The 23318-nt window shown below is 38.7% G+C and overlaps 4 protein-coding genes across 15 annotated transcripts; 1 reads left to right on the forward strand and 3 right to left on the reverse strand.

Annotated features, from left to right (window-relative positions):
- Nucleotides 1-12: 12 nt before the first annotated feature.
- LOC116428312 (uncharacterized) lies at nt 13-12321 on the reverse strand. Of its 7 annotated transcripts, none has more exons than XM_076366813.1 (12): nt 12045-12321; nt 10239-10831; nt 8486-8853; nt 7827-8057; nt 7549-7749; nt 7051-7464; nt 6482-6952; nt 5473-5760; nt 4446-4877; nt 3876-4012; nt 3640-3698; nt 13-2542 (listed from the first exon to the last, which is right to left on the reverse strand). In XM_076366813.1, exons 3-12 carry the CDS (start codon nt 8807-8809, stop codon nt 558-560), a joined length of 4542 nt encoding a protein of 1513 aa, XP_076222928.1. In that variant the 5' UTR covers nt 8810-8853; nt 10239-10831; nt 12045-12321; the 3' UTR covers nt 13-557. The 7 variants fall into 7 exon arrangements, with proteins under 7 accessions (XP_076222928.1, XP_076222927.1, XP_076222929.1 ...); XM_076366812.1 differs by lacking the exon at nt 12045-12321 and adding an exon at nt 11684-11708; XM_076366814.1 differs by lacking the exons at nt 10239-10831; nt 12045-12321 and adding an exon at nt 9411-10208.
- Nucleotides 12322-13041: 720 nt separating this feature from the next.
- Nucleotides 13042-15238, reverse strand: Idh (isocitrate dehydrogenase [NADP] cytoplasmic). Its single transcript, XM_031979750.2, has 2 exons — nt 14738-15238; nt 13042-14524 (listed from the first exon to the last, which is right to left on the reverse strand). Exons 1-2 carry the CDS (start codon nt 14927-14929, stop codon nt 13316-13318), a joined length of 1401 nt encoding a protein of 466 aa, XP_031835610.1. The 5' UTR covers nt 14930-15238; the 3' UTR covers nt 13042-13315.
- Nucleotides 15239-15334: 96 nt separating this feature from the next.
- On the forward strand, nt 15335-20352 carry LOC116428292 (ATP-binding cassette sub-family B member 10, mitochondrial). Of its 5 annotated transcripts, none has more exons than XR_004235230.2 (6): nt 15335-15475; nt 15685-17177; nt 17238-18346; nt 18420-18775; nt 18880-18918; nt 18993-20352. XR_004235230.2 is itself a non-coding variant. In XM_031979739.2 (4 exons), exons 2-4 carry the CDS (start codon nt 16583-16585, stop codon nt 18678-18680), a joined length of 1965 nt encoding a protein of 654 aa, XP_031835599.1. In that variant the 5' UTR covers nt 15335-15475; nt 15685-16582; the 3' UTR covers nt 18681-20352. The 5 variants fall into 5 exon arrangements, 1 of the variants encoding a protein (XP_031835599.1); XR_004235232.2 differs by having other exon boundaries at nt 15685-16613; nt 16735-17177; nt 18420-18918; XR_004235231.2 differs by having other exon boundaries at nt 15685-16376; nt 16454-17177; nt 18420-18918.
- Nucleotides 20152-23021, reverse strand: LOC116428294 (Protein phosphatase 4 regulatory subunit 2-related protein). 2 transcript variants are annotated; one of them, XM_031979740.2, is made up of 2 exons: nt 22820-23021; nt 20152-22578 (listed from the first exon to the last, which is right to left on the reverse strand). In XM_031979740.2, the coding sequence occupies exon 2, from the start codon at nt 22501-22503 to the stop codon at nt 20551-20553; it is 1953 nt and encodes a 650-aa protein (XP_031835600.1). In that variant the 5' UTR covers nt 22504-22578; nt 22820-23021; the 3' UTR covers nt 20152-20550. The 2 variants fall into 2 exon arrangements, with proteins under 2 accessions (XP_031835600.1, XP_031835601.1); XM_031979741.2 differs by lacking the exon at nt 22820-23021 and having other exon boundaries at nt 20152-22124; nt 22167-22701.
- Between the last annotated feature and the right edge of the window lie 297 nt (nt 23022-23318).

A 23318-nucleotide genomic window follows, 5' to 3' on the forward strand; every position in this document is an offset into this window, starting at 1 on the left:
GGCAACGCAGAATAGAGGTTAACAACAGTCTATAATAGCACTTGTTTATTATTGTATTGTACAAGACTGATAGCTTTTAACTCTTGTATTTACAATAATATTATACCTGGTGAAATTGATAACCGAATGAAATAAGGGAGATATCAATTTCCATATATCCGACACGTGTTCAATCTCAAAAACGAGTTAATGATACAATGACTATGATCGTGTTCGCTTACAACTACGTTAGCGGCGTAAGTATTATTAACAAAAAAAAAAAAAGAAAAAAAAACGTTCTCTGTACAGAAATGCTCACGACAGTGAAAGAAGCGGGGCGTGTACTCGTTTCCATGCACATTTCACTAAATAAAATCCGAACAGCCGCAGTATATACGAATAAAATTTTCCCTACGTATGGCCTATTATTCGAAAGGTAACGATATCTCGCATGATCCTATGACGATCGAATGAAAGATCTAAAAAAGAAATGTATATGAACGCCTAAAATGCGTTGTACAACGACATTCAATATATACAGGATACGTATATTACATGATCATTCTTTAATATCATTCTTAAACGGTCAAGTGTTTCGTCTCTCCGGTGTTAGGATCCACAACCACTTTCTCCTTGCAATTGTTCACGGTGGAACCGTTGCCAAAGGAATTGGTATCGCTCAGAGGGAAGAACCTTCCGTCCTGATACTCTTTGAACAACAGTTCCGAGGCTTTCTGTTTCTCCTCTTTCCCATTGTTCGACAATTTCTTCATCGTTAAGGTTAAGAACTCTATGATAAGATAGGACTCGGGCTTGTACAGTCTCGTGAAGTGTAGCCTGATGTGCTCCCCGATGTTCTCGTCCTTCCTCGGTCTGTAGTCGCAGTGCGGACAGGACGGCGTCACCCGTTCGATGCCGTGTCGCCGCTTATGGGAGTCCATGGCGTCCTTGTCGCAGGTCGAGAACGGGCAGCTCTGGCAGCGTAGCGTCTCAGTCTCCTCGTTGTGCGACACGAGTATCCCCTTCTTCTGCATCAACAGCAGCGACTGCTTGTCCTGGTTGGAGGCCTGCATGCTGCTGTAGTTCAGCATCATCGTGCCGTTCAGCGAGATGGCAGCCGGCGTGCTGGCGGACGACTTGAGCGTCTTCCCCGAGCGCGACACGGAGGGCATATTATCAGAAACCGTGTCGCTGTCGATGGTGATGGTGTCGTCCTCGAACTGCCTGCGCGAGGCCTGAGCTTCGGCGTTCGCCTGGTGCTTCTTCAAGTGCTGAATGTAGTTCGCGTAATACTTGACGGAGTAGTCGCAGGTGTCGCAGCGGTACCGCTGCTTGGCGCCGTGCAGCGTCAGGTGCACCCTGTACTGCTCTCGCTTCTCGAACGCGGAGGGGCACTTGTGGCACTTGTACCGTTTCTCCTTCAACCGGCCGTTCCTCAGGTAGCCGGGGTAAACGAAGTTCGGGTTGCCCCGCATGTAAAGTCCGAACTGAGGGTCAGACGGTGGCGACTGGTTCGAGGTGACCTCGTTCGCCTCGTTCTGCCGCCGGTGGACGACCTGGTGCTTCACCAGGTTCTGGGCGGTCTTCGACGAGTAGTCGCAGTCCGTGCACTTGAACCTGTTGTTCGAGCCGTGCAGGGTCATGTGGTACTCCAGGGCGTCCAGCTTGAAGTAACGGGCGGGGCATTTGGCACAGGTGAACACTTGGTTCCCGGTCCTCGGCTGGCTCGCGTTGCCGTTGAAACTGCTGGAGGCGTCCGAGACCTCCACGACGATCCACGCGACCGGCGACGACGGACTGCTCGAGTCCTGACCGCCCGCCTCGACGCAGGCCGTGGTGGGAGGCGGGTACCGCTGGGAGTGGCCGTACAGGGACAGCAGGTACTTCGTGCGCTCCTGGTACTCCGTGGAGTGCGCCTTCTGGTGAGCCAACAGATGAGCCGGCTGGCGAGCCGCGTACGAGCACCATTGGCACGAGTACGCCAATTCGGTGGAGTGGTACCGCAGGTGGATCCTCAGTTCCTTCTCGCAGAGGAACCGCGCCGGACACTTGCTGCAGCAGTGCACCAGCCTGGAGTCCCGGAGGTCGGGCTCCGAGCCTAGCTCGGGCGTGTGTGTGAACCCGAGCAGCGTGGTCAGGTCGCTGAGCTGCTGGGAGTCGGGTCTGTTGTCGTCCACCAAACAGTGGACGGTGCCTAATGATCCAGAGTGCATGTCCGTGTGGGCGACCATGATCTCTCGGCGGGTGCAGGTGAAACTGCAGTCGGTGCACGCGATCACCGGCCCCTGAGTGGGAGCGTCCAGGTGCATGGTCTCGTGGTCGCGGACCTCCGCGCGCCTGGAAGACACGTAAGGGCAATGGCGACATTTCAACATCTTCGCTAGGGTGCCGTCCAGCCTGGACACCCAGACCAATGGCGCGTCTGGCAGTGCTCGTGTGTCTAGCAATAACGGTGGCGGTGTGTTGATGTTCTTCGAAGAGTTCGACATGCAGGTCACGTTGTTCTGCGTGGTTATATTGATCACTTGCTCCATGGATTTGTCTTGCTTTATACGGTCGGTGTCTGAAACAATAGGTGACAGTCAACGGTGGGAATTGGCGTGGGTGAACTTACTGTATGAATTAACCCCTTGGCCTATTTCTTTCTCAACTCTGATACGGCTATTTTGTCATTGATAATTTATTGGAAGAGGAAATATTTACTTTGAATTCGAATTAAGTAAGTAATATATTTCTTTCTCAACTCTGATTAGTACGGCTACTTTGGCAATAATTTATTGGAAGAGAAAAATTCTAAGCATTTATGTCTATGTTTCCTTTTAAGTGTAATAGTTGATTAGGAATAATATTTACTTTGAATTCGAATGAACTAATATGTATATTTGTTGAATCAGGTTGAGAAAGTTCACCACGAGTCTCACTCGTTGTAGGGCAAGGGGTCAAGTTGGATTTTATATTTAACACTAGGTTCACGGACGTTTATGGTCCGGTTTGTTCTATTGTTCCCAGGAAAATTGATGTTCGACCATTCAGATCTTGGAAATTAGGAATTCAACACGTTGAACGCCGCACAATTTCACAGAGGAAAATATGCCGAATGGAAAAAATATATTAACCCCTTAACGCACAGTTTTTTTGAAAAAAACCGGCCAAAAAAAATCAGTTTTGATATACTGCACTTTTGTTCCATGGAGAAAGGCTATATTTTATTCTTGAATAAATAGGTGTTATAGCTTACAATCCCATGTAAATGATAAATATCAATAAAATGACTTTTTTCCTTTGCTTTCACATTGTTATTTTCACAGTTTGGCCTGTTTAAGTTCGAATTAACTCGAGCGTACGAGTTAAGGGGTTAAATCATTTGATTGAATCCAGCTGAATGTCACTGCATTGTGTAGCATTATTTATAATATAGAAATGTTTTCATATAATCATCGTTTCATTGAATGAACTATAGTAATTCTATTTGGTCGGGGGTCACCGGTGACCCCCATGGCAGTCAACGTGTTGAAATTAGGTTATTATACGCATTCTTGTAGCTGCATCAACCAAAACCGACATAAACGTTTGCCAAGTGATGTTTATAAAATTCAATGTGCGTCGAATCGACGCACTCCGTAAACCTAGTGTTAACCGGTGAATAATCGTAATACGTACTCTGTTGATGCACGACCGCAAGCTCCTCCCCGTGAAGCCTGACGTGATCCAGGAGCTCCCTGAAATAGTTAGAAAAATTCAATAAATCAACGATCGGTTCAGTGTGTTGTTACTTGGATACGTCAAGTTTCGTACGAAAATAAATTCTGGTGTTCTTACATTCGTATCGTTTGAAACAAAAAAATCTCTTCTCTTCCGAAATACGAAATTAAAATGCACAGTACGCGAATACATACGCTTTCGTGCTGACATAGTATGGGCACAGATAGCATTTGAAAATGGCTTCCAAGTTGGGACGATGGTGGACTCTATGCATTGACAAAGTTGCGGCGTCTGGCGCGGAAAATGGGCAATCTCCGCAACCGAATGGATTCTATGGATAAATTATAATTTAGATTAATTAACCAACCGAGTATAATTATCCGTTTGTGCTGAGGTTGTGCCAAAATTGCGGAGAGCGCTTCTGTTTATCAATTATAATTTTCTTACTATATTCAAGAAATAAAAGTAAATTTATTTGAATAAATGTTACTTTTTGATGTTTCTTGTAATAACAATATTTGTGATTTTTTGCATAAATACCCAATCGCTTCCGCATTTTTACAACGCTGAAACGTTGGGAAAATATTCCTATTGGACACGGCTCACCCGAAAGCCAAAAATGAATGTAATAATATTCCAGGCCGTGAAAGCGTCAAGACTGTTAATTACTTTTCCTTGCTACAAAAGACGAACTCTATGGGAGAACGGTTTTTTCGTGGCGCTTAACGTGTTGATCATCGACGCGTCGAGAACCGTATATATACCTTTTCGTCCTCGTGACGTTGCTCCGACTCGCTGTGAGACTTGACGTGCAACGACACGGTCTCTCTGTTCGAGTGTCTAAAGTTACAACGCTTGCACTTCCACATGGTGCGTTTATTGTCCTCGGAGGGCGTAGCGGAGCCGGATCCGCCGCTCTGTCCGTTCGGAGAGATCAAGTTATTCTTTAGCAACGACTGGCCACGATTCCGAGCGGCGGCTTTCAGGGGAGGCGGTGGTCTTAGGCCAATGTTAATGGTATTAATGTTACTCCCCTCGCTCGTCGACACTATCGACACCGGCGTCGAGCTAAACTCCGACGCTTGCAAATACTCGTTGCTGTTCATTATCAACAATTTCGTCGGCGGCTCGTCGGAGTTAGTCTCCTCTACGCTACGCTCCTCCATGTTTTGCTCGTCCCACGACTGTTGTTCCACCTAGGGAAGAACGAAACCACATTTACATTCGAATTGTCATTGTCCCCGCGGTATGCCCGCGATACGTTGCGGTCGCGCGACGGGAAACGGACCGGATACTTCGGCACAAAAACGACTAATCGGCACACTGAGAATTTCTTACGAAAAAAGAAAAAAAAAAGGTAACGAACAAATAAAATAAGTAAATGAAAGAAGAAAACAAATAAAGTCACTTTCGAAGCATTGAAACATTTAGTAATTATCGTGTCGGTTTCAATTACTAAGAATATGCTTGTAATTTATAATAAAAAATATGAGATCATAACACCAATCAAGTGTCCAAGCGCTCCCATAAAAAATCAACTTTAGTTTTCCTCTGAGTTTAAAAGAATCCTCCATACTTGTACGGATTGAATTGTTTTAAGGATCATCACTGGTGCTTGCCGCAAGAAGAAACACAAAAAAACGATCAATATCAGTGCGCCTATATATGTATATATATGTATGTATATGTATATTAAAAAAAAAAAAAAAAAATAAAGAAATTGACAAGCACTGTTCGCTAATAGCTATAGTGGACTAGCCCGCTTAATCTAAGTGAAATTAGTGCTTTCACCTGTGCAAGATACTTGTTATACTTGGAATAATTCCGTCGACCGGTTTCATCCGTCATAAGTACCCTGGCAGTCATATGAACTGGATCTTTAGCTGCTTTAAGTTTAATATGTTTTGTGATGTCCCATCGCCAGTTAGAGCGATACGCGCACAGAGAACACTCGAATGGCTTCCGATTTAAATGACCGACAATATGAACGTGAAAGCGACTTGCGGTGGATGCCCAAAATGGACAATGCGGGCATTTGAATACCCGTCGGCCACTTGGATGCGCTGAGGTGCCTTCAACCTGACAAAAGATTTTACTGCCTTTATCAAAATTAAACTGTGTTAAGACAAAACGCGCGCTCGAAACACAATTTGGCTACGGTCTCGATCGCCATAGAGAACATTTAAAGCACATTCTTAATAATAAAAAGATCTATGTTTACAGACATGTATATATATATATGTGTATATATAAGAGAACCAGAAAGAGAAACAAATAAAAAACAAAAAGTATACAAGATACAAATAGTAACAATAAACTGATATCGTTATAGCATTGCATACTTAAAATGAATGATCATGGCTTCAAGCTGAATCGAAATGTATTTTTTTTTTTAAATAGGAACTGACCAATCTAATTTTACTATCTTGAATTATCTTCCGTATCTTTTAGTATTTCAATGAAATACAAGAGAGAGAGAATTGACTTATTGAAATACAGTTGGATAAAGAAAATATTTCAGACGAAATAAAATCGAATAGGACATTCCGTGTACTGTGTATCGTATAACGGCCATACAAGTTGCTTGCAATCAAAACGCTTAGTGTCAAAATTGAACGCGTATATAAAAAGAATTGATGTATAGTCAGATCTGTTGACTCTCGTATTGCAATTCGTCTATTCATTCGTGTGCATGTGTGCATTTTCATTATTCCATGTGCACGCGTTAAAGATAAAGTATGTATATATATATATATATATAAATATATAAAGATATATTACTTCTATAGAAACATCATACCGATGATCCAGAAGAATTGAGTCCACTGAGATTTACGTCCCAATCCGTTTGCGCTGGGAATGCATATTCACCGCGATACGAGGTCACACGTAGTTCTGAACAATTCGATAATTTTTCTAAGCTACTGTCTATGGACGCATCGTTGCTTGCCAAGCGACAACACTGCATATGCGCTTGTAGATCAGTCGAGCTTTTGCAACGTCTTCTGCACTTTGGGCAACGCGTTGTGCCCATAGATACACTGAGAGCAGTGTGGTGTGTTTGTTTGTGACAAGCCAGCTCTTCCATGCTACTAGCTTTAAATGTACACCAGCATTTCAAATCGTTCGTGGTACTTACTGCTACCTCCGCCACTCCGTTATTTATTGACGCCGACGTAGTAAGCTTTTCCTTTAGCTTATCAAAGAAGGACGCATTTTTTTTTTCAAATAAATCTGCCGCATTATTTGCATCCTTCTTATAGTTGTTGATCTGTCAATGAAAACACATTGGTATCACTAACAGAGAACAGGGCACAATAGAGTTTACGGTGTAACGATCACAAGTAAAAAGGAACAAAATAAACTAACTTCTTTATTCCCATACAACCTAGCTAGTTCCGTGTCCCTTGCGATTTGCGCAAGTTCCGGTCGTACTCTTACTCGTGGAACTTTTAACAGTGTCGTGGAAGATCCGGTGGCAGTATTATTAGGTTTAATAGGACTTAAAGGAATTAACATTGGCAATGGTTTCCTAGACTTATTAAGTGTAACCGGAGCATGACATTCTGCCAGGTGTCTCTGCATTTCAGAGTCCCATGCGGTAATAAATTGACAACCTTTCTCTTCACACTTTAACGCTATACACTCCGCGTTGGCTATTGCACTTCTCTTATCTTCTATAGAGTTCATCGACTGATCAGACATGAACGAATCACCAGGGCTAAGGGACACCGTTGTACTTCCAGATATATGAAGCGTTTCCCGAAAATCACTTGCACCCACCTAAAATCATGGTACACTTATATGTGCGATGTAATACATGGGATAGATGAAATACAAATACAAGATAAAGCTATTATATTGTACCTGATTGTAGCGCTTAGGACTATTTCTCGGCTTACGCTCAAAAGATGCATTCGACTTGCGATTGGTTTGTCCAACAGGGGGCTCATGGTGATTGGTTTCGTGTACCGTCAAGCTCTGCCTGATGTCAGCTGTGAAATTACAGGCACGGCACTGGAAAGCACCCCCTCCGCCGTGATTCCTCGTGTGTCTGTCCAAATTCCACTGAAAAACATGTATTTGTCGTTAACCATTTACTCAAAGATGGACAGTTTACTGCATTCTATGAAACTTCTATTAACCTTGTATGGTGTACGAAAATCACAAGCATCACACTTGATCATTGGCATAGAATGATACTTCACATGTTTCGTGTACCGAGCACGTACATGCGTTACATAAGAACATTTAGCACATCGGAAAAATCTCCTTTTCAAATGATGTACTCGTTGGTGAGTTTCAAGATCCCTTGAATTTAATGCAACATATGGACACATCGAACATCGATTTCCAGCATCACGCACAAATTTACCCTAGAAATCATTACACGTTCATTGCAGAATTTATACCAACTCTACATCACTAACCATTTCACCCTAATCATTGAAATGTCATAGCAAAGTGCTCCTTACAAACATCCCACATTAATCTTATAAAAAAAAAACTAAAAAGACCTATCAAACTGTCATCCATATAATTCTGATCAATACTTCAGAATTAAATTCTCACAGACGCCTCGATCGAAGCAGAAAAATTGAAGCATCGAAAAGAGATCTATCATTTCAAAATAAGATCAGAATAAGCATCTATGCGTATACCCATCTTTTTATTATTCAATGCAAACTGCAATTACACTGAATTGCTTCCATCTCTATTTCTACAGATAAGACAAAGATAATTAAAGCTCCGCTCCGCGATCGACCTTTCCTCCTTCAAAACGCTAATGACGTTAACGATATACCTTTTGTTTGTGTTCCTTTTTGAGATGATCGAGGTATGCCTTGAGACTTGAAAGAGGTTTCGGTGGTTTGCAGGTTTTGCATTCGTAACTCTGCGAGGGCCCCGAACAGTCGACGAGGTCGTCGTGTTCGTCCTTTAAACTGTCCTCCGTGGAACCATTGTCCTTATCCTGCAACTCGATTTCCTCCGTGTCGGTCCGCGACTCCTGCCCTCTCATCGCGGTCCCCTGTCGGTCTTCTTTAAGGTTACCTTCCTTTTGTGACTCGAGCTTCGACTGCTGAGGTCGTGGACGAAGTGCACGCAAACGGGGCAGCCTTCCTGACATCTTGGACAAGGCTCGTTCTGTCCCACGCAAGTCCTCCCGTGTTCCTGCCGCGCATCGGGAATACCCTTTTAATTCCCCTCGACCTCCTTCCGAATCCGCGTATCTCTCCGCGTCAGGGTAAAAAAAAAGGAGAACGACATTCACTTCTCCATTGGTCTACACCGTTTTCTCCTTCCCGATGACATTAACGTGTCGAGCAGCCGCTGCTCTACGATCGCGTACTACACACATATCTCCCTCCCTCTCTCGCTCTCTTTTCCTCCGCGTACACAGCTTAAAAACGATCTTATCCGGAATGAAAACTATCGTCGATCGATACGACATTCCTTCCGATCGTGCTCCAGAGAATGAACACTTCCTCCGGCTCTCCCAGGTTTATCGAACCGCAACGGAGGACCCCGGTGGTTCACGTTACGGAAACACACAAGTGCGGTGCGCTACTCGGTGGTCGCGCGATCTACACGCTGCGAGCCGCCATCTTTTTTTTCTTCCCAATGAAACTGCTGACGATGAAGCCGTCGGAAATATCGTTCCGCGGAGGACTTTTGCATTTCGCGCGATTACCCGTCCGCCGAAACGTTCACGATAACGAAGCAATTACCTTAATTCAGTATTCCCCCATCGATTCCCATTACAACGATCCGGACACCCGTGGCAACGTCCGTCAGCACGTAGGGATACGGTGCTTGCAGACATCGATCACTGGAAACTAGTTCTCGCGTTTGTAAAGGCCGCTCGTAATTGTCGATTTTTATTGAAATATTCAAAGCTAAAAGAAAAACGTCTCGCGCGTTACACTCCAGGTGTAAACAAACGATCGGTAATTGAAACAAACAGTCACGAACAACCGCATACCGATATCTCGTTCCCGAGTGTACCGCGAACGATCCGATTAAATTCTCCGCTATCGATGAATCGCTCCGAGGCGAACCGATCGTTCGATCGGTTTAATAACCGGTCGCAGCGAGCGAGACTCCGAATGGCTTTCCTGTCCCCGACATCCGGTTCACATGGTAATCGGCCGATCGTGGCGAGTCAGCGTGCCGTCGGGACGTTAATCGTTAATCATCGATCTCTCGTTGCTCGCGCGGCCGTCTAATCGATATATACATACATATACTACTCTCCTTCGATTAGAAGCGAATACGCGGAAATTCCCCGAACGGATCCGGCAGAACGGAAAAAAAGGTTCCACGCGACGGACAGAGAAAAAAGAAGAAGAAGAGATCCAGTTTCCCGAGACGCGTGTACGATTTCCGTTTCGCCGAGCGATTTCCGGTTTACGGTCGAACGGCCGCCGCTCTAGACTGGCACGCACAGTCTGCCTGTCCGCCGCGCGTTTTCGGGCGTGTGCGTACACACGCGACGAGCCAACAGAGGACGACGGGGAGGAGAGAATCAATCTTGGATTCGCTGACAGAAAACAAACCTCGAGGCGAAGTTAATTCAGTTGCAGTTGTAGGTTATCTTCGGTTTGTACGACAGTTGGGAATATGTACGGCCACATCGGTAAATCCCGTACGGTTCTGCAGGGCCGAACGGAAGAGTCACCGGATTTACCATCGCGACGTCCTACGTTTTCGACTCCCGAGAAAATCGGATACTCTGGTTGGACCCTCGGTTCCCTCCCTTCTTCCCCCTCTCTCTCTATCCGTCTCTCTTTCTCTCTCCTCCTATATCTTTATTCTCCTTTCTAGCCGCCGAGGGGGCTTCGCTCGTCCTTCTCAATGTTTCGATCCCGCGGATTAATCGTCGCAACACCTATTCGTCGTTCGTTAGCGGTTCAACGGCGACCGACGGATCCAGAGGATGAATCGTACAAAGACTACGAAGAGACCGAGCGACCAGTAGCCCCTCCCTCCTCTTTAACCGACTCGGACAGGAACGACGGCGAGGCCGGAGTGGCGCAGGTCGGGCGCCATCTGCAATTCCAATTCTGATTCTGGTAGCCGTGCACGGTGTCCTCACACGCCCCCACTTCCTTCGCCTGGTCTCATCCTGAAGCCCTCGGACCAGCAGGAGCTGAACAGTTTGAAATATTTATTTTTCCATGATATCCGTACGCTGATCGTCGCCGTCGACGATTTTCCGTCGCGTTCATTTACCGTAGGGTTGGTTCCCCCCTCCCCCCGATGGAAACCATAGGATCCGTGAAAGCATCGACACGATAAACATCCCTCGTCCGGGATCCGTTCGAACAGGTTCTTAAATGTCTTGGGAATTAACGTCGATGATTACAATAATTAATTATGGGAATATGTACTCTTGAGAGATCTATACGGAATTTTGTTTGGCTGTCGAACTCTTATTGTTCCTCTGAATGGAAGAACGCGGAAAATATTGCTTAATTATTTATTAACAACTCGGCTATAGATAGCCTGTCATTTGCATCGGTGAATGTACTTTGTTCCGGGAATTTTATAAGTGACTTTGGTAAGCTCTTAGTTGTAAACGTGTTTGTGATTGTTAGGACTTGTTAATGGAACCTGCAACCGGCAAACCTGTATACTTTTGTTTATTATTTTATCGTGACATCTTTCTAGACAAGGTGTATTTTATTGTTGATCAGTTTATACTGTTGTGTGGAGGAATTATTAAGAAATGCTTATTGTTTGACGGGAATATTGACGTTACTATTATATTCCATGCTACGTTTTCGTGGATTAATCTACGCGAGGTTTCCCCTTCTTTTAACCTGCACCTCCTACTTTGGAAGATTCGACGCTATCAGATTACAGGCCACGGTACAATCGCATATCCGACATTTATAGTTCGCTTCGGTTCGAACTATTTTCCAAATAATTCCCGGCAGAATGTCATGGTTTATTTAGCGTGTACACAGCACTGTTTCTTTTATCCACTAATCGCACTCACGTAGATTCGCTGCGTGACATCACACGTGTGCGTACCTCGCACGTATGTGCATTGCTATAGAAGCTATGCCGGAGTAACTTTTGAATCGATGTTTAAATAAAATAAAATTAAATGAAAAATGAAATAAAATTGAGAACGTTCGTGGACGTGCCTCTATAATTGTTGCAGAATTTTTTGTAATTAAAACGGATACGAGGAAAGTTGATACACGAAGTCACGTTGACATATAGAAACAATGATAAAAAAATATATGGTGATTAGGTAGGTAGACTTTTTAATTAATTGGTTGTTATAGTGGTGACTCGAAATAATGAAATCGAGTTAATCGGAGATCGAGAAACGATTTGTTTGTTAGAGCTACCTATTAACCTAGAAAATATAACTAATTAAGTCCGTGCAATGGTGTTCTTGCTGTTCGATCGAACGTTCGATTCAGATGAATTATTAGTGGCAACTGTGGCCGAAAGTTCTTTCTACGTGTCAGTTCTAAGGAAATAAATAGTACGATCTTTCAGTGGTACGCGTACGGACGTTTCTTTCTAGAGCATTCCGACGATAAGATAAAACAACTCGATAGAATACATATGTACGTGTGTATGGTCTTTTGGTATTGACCAATTGCTGAATAAATTAAACAGCTTTTTGTGATTTTCGTATTATATAAATGGGAGACAATTGTTTATTAATTATCGCTTCGTTGAATTTGAAACAAACTGATGTTAAACCTTAGGATGGGAAGAGGTGATTATTAATTTTATTAATACTAAATTTGAAAGGGATGTGAAATTAAATACGAAATAATTCGAACATAATTAGCGTTTCCATTTTTTTCGAAAGAAATCTTTTTTTTAGAACATTTTTCTATTGGAATTATTTATTAATTAATGTTTAATATAATATCTATTATTAGTGTACATCTGCTTCCTCGGTGTTATAGATATAGATATAATATTTGGTCCGAAAATATGACTAAAATTTTCGTTGGACCACCATTTTGCAACTTTCATTTCTACCGGTTGAAATAGATGTGTAACCAGGCTAATTGCGATTTATGAAATTTGAAGAAGTACTTGTAAAATAAAATTAATAAAACTTTCCGATCGATTTAATAAAACGAAATTATTTGAGTGTCATATTAGATACGAAAATAGAGTTGAACAATAAAGTAGGATAGGTTATTAATATGAATAATATAATCATGAAGATTTACTTTGAAATCAATATTATATCGATTATCTTCGGTTTGGTACGTGTCTATACATTGACGTTTTTCAAGTGTACAGGAAGTAATTAACGTAATTGAAGGTTGCCGTTCTTTTTGTTGTAGAACAGAGGATAAGGAAATATAAACAATCCTATATATTTGATATTATTTATAATTAACGTTTTTATAAAAATCTTTATTTTCTGTAACAAAAGTGTAAGTGTATATAATGTCAAATGTATGTTCTGTTAATGCAGGTTTCCAATGTTACAATTGGAATATATTAATTTCATTGTTGTTGCAATGTATTAGTTTCAATTGCTTACAACCTACAAATTAAATGCTATTTTTCCCCTTCAACCAGTAATGTATATTATTCGTATATATCTTTAATACTTTGATTGTACATCAAAAGAATTGCCTTCTAGTCACTTCAGCTGTTCCTTCAAGTTGTCTGCCAATTTGTTCATAAATTCAAATGTTTCTAAGTAATCAGATCTAGTAACATTATTCATGCCTTTAATACAAATTGCAAGATCCTTAGTCATAAAACCTGATTCAATAGTATTAATGCAGACTTTCTCCAAAGTTTCTGCGAATGTCTTTAAAGACTCATTTTTATCTAGTTTCGCACGGTGAAGCAAACCTCTTGTCCATGCAAAGATCGAAGCAATGGGATTAGTGGAAGTCTCTTTTCCTTGCTGGTACTGACGATAATGTCTAGTAACAGTACCATGGGCAGCTTCCGCTTCTACTGTACGACCATCTGGACAAATCAGAACCGAAGTCATCAAACCTAGGGATCCGTATCCTTGTGCCACAGAATCAGATTGAACATCTCCATCATAATTCTTGCAAGACCATACAAAACCACCCTCTGACTTCATTGCATACGCTACCATATCATCGATTAAACGATGCTCATACCAAAGCTTTTTAGCTTCAAACTGTGTTTTATATTCTTTGTCATATATTTCCTGGAAAATGTCTTTGAACCTTCCATCATACTTCTTAAGAATTGTATTCTTTGTTGAAAGATACAAAGGATAATCGTTCGACAGAGCATACTGGAAAGAGCTGTGAGCAAAAGCACGAATACTTTCATCCGTATTATACTGAGCTTGAGCAATTCCAGGGCCCTTAAAGGAGTGAACTGTATGTTGAATTTTTTCTCCATTATCCCCAGTCCACGAGAGTTCAAGTTTGCCTGGTCCAGGTACTACAAAATCTACGGCTTTATATTGATCCGCATGAGCGTGTCTACCAATAATAATTGGTTTGGTCCAGCCAGTTACTAAACGAGGGATATTTTTACAGATGATGGCCTCACGGAAAACTGTGCCACCCAAAATATTTCTGATAGTACCATTTGGACTTTTCCACATTTGTTTTAACTTAAATTCTTCTACTCTCTTTTCATCGGGTGTAATAGTAGCACATTTAATTCCTACATTGTATTTCTTAATAGCTTCTGCACATTCCACAGTTACTTTGTCGTCAGTTTTATCTCGGTTTTCTATGCCTAAATCATAAGTGTGCAATTCGATATCTAAATAAGGTAAAATCAGTTTTTCTTTAATAGAATCCCAAATGATTCTGGTCATTTCATCTCCCAAAACATCAACGACAGCTCCTGCCTAAAAGAAATCAATTGAAATCAATGAAAAAGTAAATTAAAAAAAAAAATATATATATAAAAACTACTTTAATACGAAAACTATTATTTCTCGAAGTAATTAAACTAAAAAAAAATTCTGTTTGTGATACGATCAACGCCAATATAAAAGTTTATAGATACACATATGTATAGTATCACAGGTGTTAATGATATAGCACTATTAGTCACTCACCTTTATTTTAGCCATTGTCACAGATGAAACACTGAACGTCCTAACGAATGAATGTGTGGTTTGGCAATGAGACGAGCGAATCTTTAATGATAATATTCGCGATAAAGTAGCGCTGTTACTAGCTGATTCGATGTTCGCTACACTCCTTATGAAATGTAGATTCGCTCTAACTAAACAGTGGGGCAAAAACATGGCAACCGTTCCGTCGTTACCTACTTTTCACTTTCCGTTATTCTCGAGATCTCCACGTCGTACGATCGCAAAATCTTTATCTGTTATCTTCTTGACCATAAAATTTAACTTCGTACGAATTATCGCTAGCGTTACATGTGTTACAGTTATTTTAGACAGTTTATCATAATACGCTTATTATACGAAACGAAATTTTCGTAATCGTTATAAATTCTTTTTTCTCAATCTGCTCTACTTTACGAAAAATTACAAATTGTATCAACGATCGATACGTACATGAGAACGATTAAATCGATAAATCATTTCGTTTAGAAGAAAACATAGTACAGCTCCTCTTATCTACTGAAAAATTCCTGTTATCTGTGGAGTTTGAACCGTAATGAGTAAACAATATTTACGTACGAAAATTTGAATGCTGTTAGTGCAGAATTTTTCGACGAACATGTTCGTAATTTCGTTTGTGCTCTCGATAGAAAAATACGTGCACGCCTACAGTGGAGATTTCCCATTTTACGATCACATTCGTCGAAATATTCCGAACAAAGAGTAAGGTTTCAAAATTATTTTATTAATCGTTGATCGTACAAATGATTAAAATGTTTAGTACAAATAAATAATATTCGATTAACATATGGTGGTCTCAGATGAAGTGTTCCAAACGAAAGAATTTAGTTTCTAAGTTATCGTAATCCACTCGTGTTTCCTTCGTTACGACTGTGTCGTCTTAATTACTAAATCATGTGTTCTCTATGCAGATGAGACGACAATAATATCCGATTCTGACGTCAGCGATTCCAAACACAATGGACACGTTTTCAAAAGACATTTTCCTGTTCTATTTTTGAGTACCTTTTTCTATATCCGCTGAGAATCTCTTGTGCAATAAGAATTATCGATTATCACGTTTGTAATTAATATTCAAATGTTTTGCACGCTATGACGTTAAAACCGGTTATTGCGCCATCTACGGTGAAACATCCAAGCTACTGACGGGAATATTGGATGATAGTTCCAGTGTTTTGCCGTAGATGGCACTTGACAAATTTTTAAACGTAAAGGACTATGTATGTGTATTAAAAAATGTTTAGTATATAGTGTACAATATTGTCTGGAGGAACTCAATAAACAAGAATTATGATTTATATAACAATTTTATATTTTTCAGTATTATACTATAATAATTCTAACGCATGGTATACTAAGTTTTAGACATTTGACAAAAACTTTAAATGTCCCAGTAATATAACAAAACTAATGAGTCTAAGTATTATGTTGTTGCCAAAACAGTTGGATTTTCACAGTCACACCGTGTAAATAAATTAAATGACAAAGGATTGTATTATGTTCTTGAAATGTAAACTTTCCATTCAAACTTTTCCGCCATTAAATCTGGAACTTTAAAGAAAACTGTTTCACACACATAATAAGAAATTATGCAACTATGATGGTAGAACAAATAACTGATAATTATTCAAAAGATTTATCGACGGACATAAACGTATACTTTAATTATTGTTTTTCTAGTGAAACGGTTAGATTGGTTGTATGTAGTGTCCGAAATTAGACCTCTAACCTCTTCGAAGAGATAATGAAATGCTAAACTCCCGATGACTTTTCATTTTGAGAATTATTTCTGTTTCGTTAGCGTCAGAAATGATTCTACTTAGAAGATTATTTATAAAAGGTATCATTTGTCAGAGATTAGAATATCGTACTCCAATAATAAAACATAGGCAAATATTTTATACATCTTTGAAACCGTCGATCCGAATCAACGGAAAAACATGTATATTTTCTACGTTAAGATATCGTTGCAAGAGTGCCGAGCAAGCAAAAATTTCAAATGCAACCGTACCTCCTGCGACGAGAGCAAAGAAAATATCGGAACTTAGAAGCCTGATCAAGTTAGCTGCACCTGAAAAATGGAGATTGTTTGGTGCCATTGCATTTCTAGTAGTTTCATCTGCTGTTACAATGGCAGTACCATTTTGTTTAGGAAAAATCATTGATATCATCTATACTAATGACATAGAGAACATGAAAAAAAATCTGAATCAATTATGCATCATTTTGTTTGGAGTATTCGTTATTGGAGCTATATGTAACTTTGCCAGAGTGTACTTGATGACTACAACTGGACATAGAGTCACTCAGTCTTTAAGAAAACAATTGTACAGTGCAATCTTACGTCAAGAAACTGCAATGTTTGATAAATGTGGCACAGGAGAACTAGTAGGCAGATTATCTGGTATGTTCTTTATTTTCACACACATATATATATCATACATTATTGATTTCTTAATTTTAGGAGATACCCAACTTGTAAGCTATGCCTTAACTAGCAACATATCAAATGGACTACGTTCTGCTATTATGAGCATTAGTGGAATGGCCATGATGTTCTATGTTTCGCCTACATTGGCTGGTGTTGGTTTAAGCATAGTGCCACCAATTGCTGGTTTAGCTATAGTTTTTGGTCGGTATTTGAAAAAAATATCTAAAGATATACAAACCAATTTAGCTGCATTAAACACAATAACCGAAGAAAAGATTTCTAATGTAAGAACAGTGAAAGCTTTTGCCAAAGAAACATCTGAAATTAAACGCTATAATTCCCAGTTAGAAAAAATGCTTAGAGTGTGTTACAAAGAAAGTTTGTATAGAGGAATATTTTTTGGACTGACCGGTTTCTCAGGAAATGCAGTTGTTCTTTCTGTTTTGTATTATGGCGGTGTTATGGTCTCTGATTCTTCTATTACAGTTGGAAATTTAAGTTCTTTCTTATTATATGCAGCATACGTAGGTATTTCTTTAAATGGATTATCCTCATTTTACGTTGAATTAAATAAAGCACTAGGTGCAAATACACGTATTAATGAATTAATTCAAAGACAGCCAGAGATACCTATTCAAGGTGGTAAAATTTTAGATAAAGAACTATCGGGTGATATTGAATTTCGAAATCTGAGTTTTGCTTATCCTACAAGAAATAATATACATGTTTTGGATAACTTCAATTTAAAAATCCCAAAATGTACAGTAGTTGCTATTGTTGGTTCATCAGGTTCTGGAAAGTCTACGATAGCTTCACTTCTATTAAGACTTTATGATCCAGATTCAGGATGCATACTTTTAGATAATCATGATCTTAGGTCTCTTGATCCTACGTGGGTAAAATCTCAAATGAGTATTGTTTCCCAAGAGCCAGTTCTATTTAGTGGCACAATACGAGAGAATATATTGTATGGAACAGAGGATTCAACGAAATGTGACATAGAAGATGTTGCACAGAGTGCATATGTTTCACAATTTTCAAAATACATGCCAAATGGTTTAGATACTATGATCGGGGAACGAGGCATTACACTCAGTGGAGGACAAAGACAAAGAATTGCTATTGCTAGAGCATTGATAAGGGTAAGACCATTTGTAAATTGATATTTATCTATCTACTTATGTAAGTTTTATTTTAAAGTAACTTTGTATTTAGCAACCAAAAATATTAATCTTGGACGAAGCAACGAGCGCGCTAGATGCAGAAAGTGAACATTACGTTCAGCAAGCTCTAAAAAATGCTGTTAAAGGACGCACTGTATTAACAATAGCCCACAGACTTAGTACGATAAAAAATGCTGATCAGATTATAGTTTTGAACCAGGGACAAGTGGCAGAAACTGGAACGTACAAAGAACTTATGGATATAGATAATGGTCACTTCCATAAATTGGTGCAGCATCAGACATTTACCTAAATCTGCATACTACTAAACTAATTAGGAATTGAGTAAATTCAACAGGAATTGGATTGAAATCATGAACAAAGGATATTGAAAATCACATTACACTTGTAATAAATAATTAGTAAATTTATTAATTTAATTTCTGAAATACAATATCTTATTCTGTAATTTATTAATTACGTTTTAATTATTGATGATTCCTTTATACCAGTGACATTTGTTAAGAATGTTTTTAAATAATATGAAAAAGGTGTGTACTTAAATAACTCTTACAATTACTGACTTTATTATTTCATTATTTACTTTTCCGTTTTTCATCTGCAGGATGTATAAACTCGTTGATAAGATATATCGATACATCAACAAAATTCGGAGGTGGAAATGAAATTTATATTCAATATGCTCTGTTTAATCTAATAAAATAATTTGGGCAACGCATGAAGTACTTATTAACAGGTTGTAACTTGTGTTAATACAAAAATCACAAAGCCCTGTGTACGTATGTGTGTATATATATCATTTCTGATCTAAGGTGTAAGGCAGGTATTATAAATAATTCCACTTTGGTAATAATTTTTAATATATTTTCCTATAAAATAATGTACACTGCTATTTTAAGCTATCAATGTATCTTATATATCGTCGATCTATGTTATCTTTAAATTAATATCCCATTACTACAATTATATGAGAATAATCTACTTCAAACCCTGTGTATAAGTAAAAATATTCATTATAACACACGATTAGAAGTAAATTGTTTCAATTAAATTAGTTGAATTTCTGTTTTCAATCATTACACGGGTCTGTTGAATACTACATGTTTTTTTCAGGAAATGAAAGAACATTATTATACCCTTGTTATCCAATAAGTATTCATCTATAATTTCTCTATGAAAAAACATAGCAAGGAATAAAGAAAGCAATAAAATTTATTTGTCTAACATGAAAAAACGATTGATACTTTTTAATCTTGCTATATCTTATACTTTTCTATGTAGGAAATATGTGTAACAAGGACATTCATTAATTAATTACATCTTGAATCATAAAATGGAATTGATCCTTCAATTTCATTTACGCTTATTATAATTGGAACATCCTTAATCTTCAGTCATCTGTGGGAAAACTGTGCCTAACAAGTTGTGAAGTTTTAAAAATTGACGCATTTTATTAATTACCAATTAACTCACCAATTATTTCATAAAATTTCAAAATATTTGCTTATATAAAACATTTATTAGCTGAACACTGAGAACCTGAATTTGGAATGCAATTCAAGCTATGGTCATACAAGAAATTAGCTCCTTTCACAGATAAAAAGTATTTTAAAACACCAGAATGCATATTTCAAATGCTCTTTGTTCACAGAACTATCACACGTCACATTTGTTAGGAGCTACATTAGAATTTCTTATGCTCCGGTCACAAGCACAGCCATACCCTAAATAGAAACTTTATTTGTATAAATTTATGACGAAACTTTTTACAATTCGACTTGAGCAGAAACTCAAATCGTAGTTACAACTGGTCGTTAATAGTATAACATCTTGGGAGTAGGTAGTTCTTTGCTTTCTACAGGAGCTTAGAAATTCATACGCACAAGTTTCTGTACAAGTAAATACCAAAATTTATCAAATTTAATTGTAATTATAAAGTCAATAAACCAGTAAATAATACATAATTGTACAATTCTCTGTGACTTTTATACTATTTTCTCATGTTTTATATGTCGAATCGTGTAATAGAATTAATAAAAATGACACTTCAATTATAATAAGAATTTTCTTACGTAGACAAGTTTTCATCCTGTTTGTTTCATGTTTTTTAAGTAGAACAAATTCGAGCATTAAAAGGAATTGAACAATCAATTTAAACATTATTAACTTTGCGATGGATGAGTTATTTCTTGTTCCATTGGTTCATCATCTTGTTGAAACATTGATGAAGTTTCTTCATCATCTACTTCCATCAGTTCTGCTGTATTTTCTTCTTTTTTATTTGTAACAGTTTCCATTATCGTGTCATTATCTTCTACATTAGATGCGATAGTAGCTATATTATTACCTTGTAATTCTATCATATCACTGCTTTCAATAGACATTTTTTCTTCGCATTCTGACTGACACGCAACTATAGGGTTTTGATTCTCAGACTCTTCTAGAAGTTCAACAATGGGTGTAGAATCTTCCTCTTTGACACTGACAGGTTCTGCATCTTTAGGTTCTTCTATGATAGGAATTGGTTCAGGTACTATAGATTTAATTACTCTGGCATCATCTTCTATAGCTTCCGTTATAGTCAAACTTTCCTTCTCTTGGTGTTCGCTAGTACTTTCCTTTATATCATCTTCAGAACATGGTTCCTCCACTATAGGTTTTAATTCTTTAATTAATTGTACTTTTCTACTTTGATCTTTCACATTTTTCACATCTGTAGATGGATTTTTGGATATACTTGCAGATGAAGTTCCAACTGAAACTGTTTCAGCAGCTGATAAGTGTAAATTACCAATAAGTTTATTCGAATTACTTGCCGAAGAAGTATCTCCTGTGCTAGTATCGTTTGAAGGTAAAGTCTCTTTCTCATCTATATTTGTACCAGGTGCATCAGTAATTGTTTCTGTATTAACTGCATTAATGCTGGACTTCGCAGTATCTCCAAAATTCATATCAGAAGTATTTAATAAATTATCAACCACTGGATCCATTGATTCTTTATTATTTATTGATTTAGATTCCATGTCAGACTTAATCGATACGTCGTTAACCTTATTTGGTCCTTCTTGTACATGTGCCTGCATCGAACCAACTTTCATCTTCTCGTTCACTTTAGAATTATCTAAATAAAATTTGGATGATTTATTTTCACTTGAGCTGAAGTCCTTTGTTTGAAAAGTTGTTTGTAATTTCCTTGTTGAGTCTACACCATCTCCATCTTCATTCTCCAAGTCTAAACTAGGTTGAGAACTAGTATCCTCGTTCATTATACCTTCTGGGACATCATTTGTTATTCCAGAAGTTTCAGAAACTATAGACGACAAATTTTGTATAGTAGGTTCTATTTGTGGCTCTTGAGTCTGTGTTTGAGATGTTAAATTCGAAACACCAGAAAATTCTGACGTATTCGGTACAAAATTAGATCCAGTTATATCTGCCTTGGAGGACATTGATTCAGCCTTCTCTTGAGAAACTTCTTCTGCGCCAAATACATTTTTTGCAACAGCGGTAGTTGGTACGACAGTCTGTAACATGGGTGCTTCATTTTCAACAGTGTGTACGCTAATAGTAACGGTAGAAGGGCAGTCCTTTTCCCAATATTCCATTTCTACATCCTGAGGGGGTTGCGTGGCAGAAGTATCTTCGTCCACAGATCCATTTACCATACCATCTCCATTTTCATTTCTCCTGGCAATTGGTCCTGGTTCTCTAGTAGAAACAACCAAAATATTCTTTTCTATGGCACGCATGAATTTGTCAACCCTATTGTATTCCTTACGCGGTGCTGTTAGTAGTTCGCAGATTCTCTGGACAGTGAACGGTGCATTTGCAAAGGATTCCAAACGTTCCAAAAGATTGCTCTTCATGGTGTCATAATTAAAATGCTCGACGTTAGGGCATGGTGCAAGTTCCAGGGTTGGACAACTCTCGTAAAAGTCAGTCATCACGCGGGTAAGCTTTTCCCGAAACAACGTTTTAATCAGTGACCACTGATAAACAGGATCACCGGTTTTCGCGACCCAACACAAATAGTCTTCTAGCTCTCGAGGTATCTCGCTCGGACGCATTTTCTGAAACTCGTCGAGCGCCTGCAACACCTCCTCCAAATTTTCCATGTTCTCCGCCTACTACCCCCGCTCTGCCTCCTTCGTTTCCCGAAGAATTTTCGTCGACACTTTTCCGCAAAAATTCTAAAAATTGTTAGCAGTGAAACTTTATACAGGAGAAACAACGAAAAACGCAAACACACCGGGCACTGCACAGCAACAATAAAAGGATGGGGGAACGAAGCAGGGGTACCAATCATTCGAAAAACATGTCATCGTGACAGCGTTGGTTAGCTTTCAGAAACTTAATTGCATTATATTATTATACGTTCGGCCGAATGATCCTCCCTTTATATAAATTTACCGTTCAATTTTTATAATTTACCTTTATTCCGAATATTCCCGTCGACTGAAACTTGTCTTTCTTTCATTATACATCGAAATATGGAATATATTGATTTATAAAATTAAATTTACATCACTAAAGAACTATGCGGGTATACATATATATATTTTCGTTCTAGAAATATTTTATTTGTAATCGCGATGATACAACGTTAAATTTGGATTTCATAATTCTATATCTACTACAAAATTGAATGGGGCGAATGACGATCAGTTATTTTTAATAACGTTACTGTAAAAGAAAGAAAGTAACTATTTCATTTTCTACACTTATATAGTGGTACTAATAATGTCTAAACACACGTAGTTTATTATAGAACAATTACAAATTAATTAACTGTGGAAATTTAAAACATAGTAGGACCGAAAAAATAATTTGTATTAAAAATTTCAATGATTTACGAGACATTCAATAATATAAAATATAATTTTAAACGAAAAAATCTATTGATTTTCGACAATATATTAAATAAAAGATA

This window comes from Nomia melanderi, chromosome 4, assembly GCF_051020985.1.
Source record: "Nomia melanderi isolate GNS246 chromosome 4, iyNomMela1, whole genome shotgun sequence".
NCBI classification, from domain to species: domain Eukaryota; kingdom Metazoa; phylum Arthropoda; class Insecta; order Hymenoptera; family Halictidae; genus Nomia; species Nomia melanderi.

Excerpts from the sequence above, each read along its gene's own strand:
- LOC116428312 (XM_076366813.1), bottom strand. The coding sequence starts at position 8,809 with ATGTCAGGAAGGCTGCCCCGTTTGCGTGCACTTCGTCCACGACCTCAG. Across the intron at positions 7,750-7,826 it reads ATTTTCGTACACCATACAAG|TGGAATTTGGACAGACACAC; the intron begins GTTAATAGAAGT and ends CATGTTTTTCAG. Across the intron at positions 4,013-4,445 it reads AACGTCACGAGGACGAAAAG|AATCCATTCGGTTGCGGAGA; the intron begins GTATATATACGG and ends ATTTATCCATAG.
- Idh (XM_031979750.2), bottom strand. The coding sequence starts at position 14,929 with ATGTTTTTGCCCCACTGTTTAGTTAGAGCGAATCTACATTTCATAAGG. Across the intron at positions 14,525-14,737 it reads TGACAATGGCTAAAATAAAG|GCAGGAGCTGTCGTTGATGT; the intron begins GTGAGTGACTAA and ends GATTTCTTTTAG.
- LOC116428292 (XM_031979739.2), top strand. The coding sequence starts at position 16,583 with ATGATTCTACTTAGAAGATTATTTATAAAAGGTATCATTTGTCAGAGA. Across the intron at positions 17,178-17,237 it reads ACTAGTAGGCAGATTATCTG|GAGATACCCAACTTGTAAGC; the intron begins GTATGTTCTTTA and ends TCTTAATTTTAG. Across the intron at positions 18,347-18,419 it reads TTGCTAGAGCATTGATAAGG|CAACCAAAAATATTAATCTT; the intron begins GTAAGACCATTT and ends CTTTGTATTTAG.
- LOC116428294 (XM_031979740.2), bottom strand. The coding sequence starts at position 22,503 with ATGGAAAATTTGGAGGAGGTGTTGCAGGCGCTCGACGAGTTTCAGAAA.